Genomic DNA, 3,650 nt, shown 5'->3' with positions numbered 1-3,650 from the left:
CTTCGCCCCCCTGTTCCCAAACCAAGGCTTGGAAAAAAGGTTAAAAGTGGAAATATAGCTTGGTGGTTCCAACAATTCCAGGGCACTGGGTTAGGGTGCTTAAGATGCTTGCCTTCCAGCAATTCCAGGGCCCTGGGTTCAAACCCTGTGACACTCCCTAAGCCTCTCGTACACTTTTGCTGATTAGGCATCACATTACTTCATTTATTTAAGAGTTCTCCCGAATATCAGTCGACCTTCTAGACTACGCTGGAAGGGTTCCCTCTATCTATGAATATGGTTTTCAAAAAAAGGTAAGGTCAAGGAAACTAATGGCATTACCCATCATACACACCACGCGTATTGTTCGATATTCAGGCACAGGGCATAGTGACTGCTCCAGTTGCTTCTGGTTCAGCATTTAACAAAAAATAACACATGTTTAAACAACACATTTATTGAAGTTATTAAAACACAAACAGAAATATGCCGATTGAAACTTTAACAAATTATCCAAATAATGTAACCATAGTCTTAAGTAAATTATATTACAAGTTACGCAAAACCATTCAACATTATAATTATAATATAACTTGTAATTAATTCACTTTAAATCAACTTAAAATAAACTTCAATTAACATCCCTTTAACACTGGATAATTACTGTTGAAATTCTTCACTAAAATACACTGAATTTTCTCTTTGCATCTAAACCTTTTGAACAAACATAATCAAAAAGCTTATCTGCTTTGTTAGTACAGTAAATGCTAATATTCAGTTGGTAGAGAGTAAGCACATGCCAATGATGTTTATACTGTGTTTATTTAACTACAACAATGTATGAAAGATGTACTACTATTACTTCAATAACTTCATAATAGCTTTATTAATTTTATTATGTTATATTAAATGATTTTAGACTATGTTATGATCTTGCTTGCTGCCTTGTTGCACAGTAACAAACAGATACAGACACAGATTTCATCATGTGTTTATCATGCCTTACTACACTTCAGTCAATTATGTAATACTAAACACTCTTTGATGTCACTACATGTTAACAAGTGTTTATCATGCCTTACTACACTGCAGTCAATTATGTAATACTAATACATTATGTTATGATGTCACTACATGTTAACAAGTGTTTATCATGCCTTACTACACTTCAGTCAATTATGAAATACTAAACACTCTTTGATGTCACTACATGTTAACAAGTGTTTATTATGCCTTACTACACTGCAGTCAATTATGTAATACTAATACTGTATGTTGTGATGTCACTACATGCTAACAAGTGTTTATCATGCCTTAGTTCACTGCAGTCAATGATGTAATACTAACACTTTTTATGCCACTACATGTTAACAAGTTTTTATCATGCCTTACTACACTGCTGTCAATTATGTAATACTAACACTTAATTATGTCATACACGTTAACTAACAAGTGTTTATCATGCCTTACTACACTGCATTCAATGATGTAATACTAACAATGTCACTACATGTTAAAAAGTGTTAATATGCCTTACTACGCTGCAGTCAATGATGTATACTAACACTTTTTTAATGTCACTGCATGTTAACAAGTGTTTATCATGCCTTACTACACTGCAGTCAATGATGTAATACTAACAATGTCACTACATGTTAAAAAGTGTTAATATGCCTTACTACACTGCAGTCAATGATGTAATACTAACACTTTTTTAATGTCACTGCATGTTAACAAGTGTTTATCATGCCTTACTACACTGCAGCCAATGATGCAATACTAACAATGTCACTACATGTTAAAAAGTGTTAATATGCCTTACTACGCTGCAGCCAATGATGCAATACTAACACTTTTTGATGTAACTACATGTTAACAAGTGTTTATCATGCCTTACTACACTGCAGTCAATGATGTGATACTAACAATGTCACTACATGTTAACAAGTGTTAATATGCCTTACTATGCTGCAGTCAATGATGTAATACTAACGATGTCACTACATGTTAACAAGTGTTAATATGCCTTACTACATGCAGTCAATGATGTAATACTAACACTTTTTTTAATGTCACTGCATGTTAACAAGTGTTTATCATGCCTTACTACACTTCAGCCAATGATGCAATACTAACACTTTTTGATGTAACTACATGTTAACAATTGTTAATATGCCTTACTACATGCAGTCAATGATGTAATAAAATGTTCAGAATGATTACAATTGTTTATAATACCTTACTAAAAATATTTTCATATCACAATAGTACTAATTTTTCTCCATTTCAGTTAATTCATGCTTTATGTTGTGGGTAATACAATAATGTGCTATATATTTTAATATGTTGAAGATATACTACAGTACAAATACAGTTACAACATTAGGCCACTAATATTTCACTATATTCAATGGGTCACAGTAAAACTGCAGTAGTCAAAATCTGTCCTTTATAACAATTAACCAGTACAGCTATTACAAGTCAACAAATTTCCCCTTACTATTTTAAGCAATTCCATCCAATCACAATTGTGATTTGTAACAATTCTAGCAGTCTTACCATTATTATAGTTTATTATCCCCTTCTATAATTGTGATATAACACTGCCAATTCACTTGATGTTACCATTTTAAGAAGTTTTAGTAAAATCTACCCACAAATATTCAGATTTCCTGTAGTAATAATAATTTTAAAATTGTATAGCGCAATACTTTTCAAGCAGTTTCAGTACCCACTATTGTGATTAAAAATACTTTTTCCTGTAAATATACCTAAAGTTCTGTTGATAAAAACATTAAGATCTAATTAGCTATTGAAGTAAGTTGGTCAAAATAAAACATGCTAGTTAAAAATAGCAACATAATAAATAACAACTATTTGCTTTTATTTCTAATAAACCAATCATTCTGAAAAAGAGCATACATTAACTTTATTATACACACCATACAAATACTAAATTAATTTCTTTTACCCATGAAACATCTGGATTTTGAAATTAGTCTTACTTAAAAAAAATTCAAACCAACATTTCTGTTCTACTTCTCACTCTGGTTACTATATAATTCTGCTTTTCACATCTTAATGAGAATCATTAAAGTTCTCTTGTGCTATGATCTATTGTTAGCACAGGTTGCAGATCCTAGCTTTCCATCCATTCACCATTTCCGCTACAATAGAAGCCTCTTCGATTGCTCATTGCAATACCATCATTCTTTGTTAAAAGCATGGAGTATGATGGTCAAATTCCATTGCTTTCTAAAGTCCCTGTAACCTTTCCTGAAGTCCCTGTGACCTTTCTCAACAAGGCATCAAAATGATCGTTCAGGGACAGTGCCGAGTAGTTTGTTGCACACCATGTATTCTTCCAAGAGAAAGGTCAGTAAGAGGGACAAGGGGGACTGGTGGAGGCTGAGAACCTTGTACGCAAGGTTGACTTGCACCGCCTCTCAGACTGTCTGGTCTGTATGTATGCTAAATCAGGTTGTATAACCAGCCTACATGTTTCTACTACTTCACACCCAGGCAGTCCAACCTTCATACAATGTTGCCAGGTTTTCCACGCTGGTAGCTTCTGCTATTACATAATCCACCTTTGAGTAAAAAAAGTATAAGCATAAGTTAGTATATAATAAACATATAAATGCAGAATACAGTAGATAAACAAATGAACA

The 3,650-nt window shown here is 32.9% G+C and overlaps 1 protein-coding gene across 1 annotated transcript in view; it reads right to left on the bottom strand.

Annotated features, from left to right (window-relative positions):
* Positions 1-420: 420 nt before the first annotated feature.
* The window catches only part of LOC117118890 (serine/threonine-protein kinase SMG1-like), a gene marked incomplete at its 5' end in the record, with an annotated part of 6,702 nt that continues 3,472 nt past the window's right edge, over positions 421-3,650 (bottom strand). The window contains 1 exon segment of the mRNA XM_033263619.1: positions 421-3,569. Coding sequence (XP_033119510.1) covers positions 3,492-3,569 — 78 coding nt within the window.

This window comes from Anneissia japonica, unplaced genomic scaffold (assembly GCF_011630105.1).
Source record: "Anneissia japonica isolate Jap-2015-1 unplaced genomic scaffold, ASM1163010v1 scaffold2212_len44148_cov183, whole genome shotgun sequence".
Lineage (NCBI taxonomy): Eukaryota > Metazoa > Echinodermata > Crinoidea > Comatulida > Comatulidae > Anneissia > Anneissia japonica.
The sequence above is the reverse complement of the archived record's forward strand: the minus strand, read 5'-3'. Positions and strand labels throughout refer to the sequence as shown.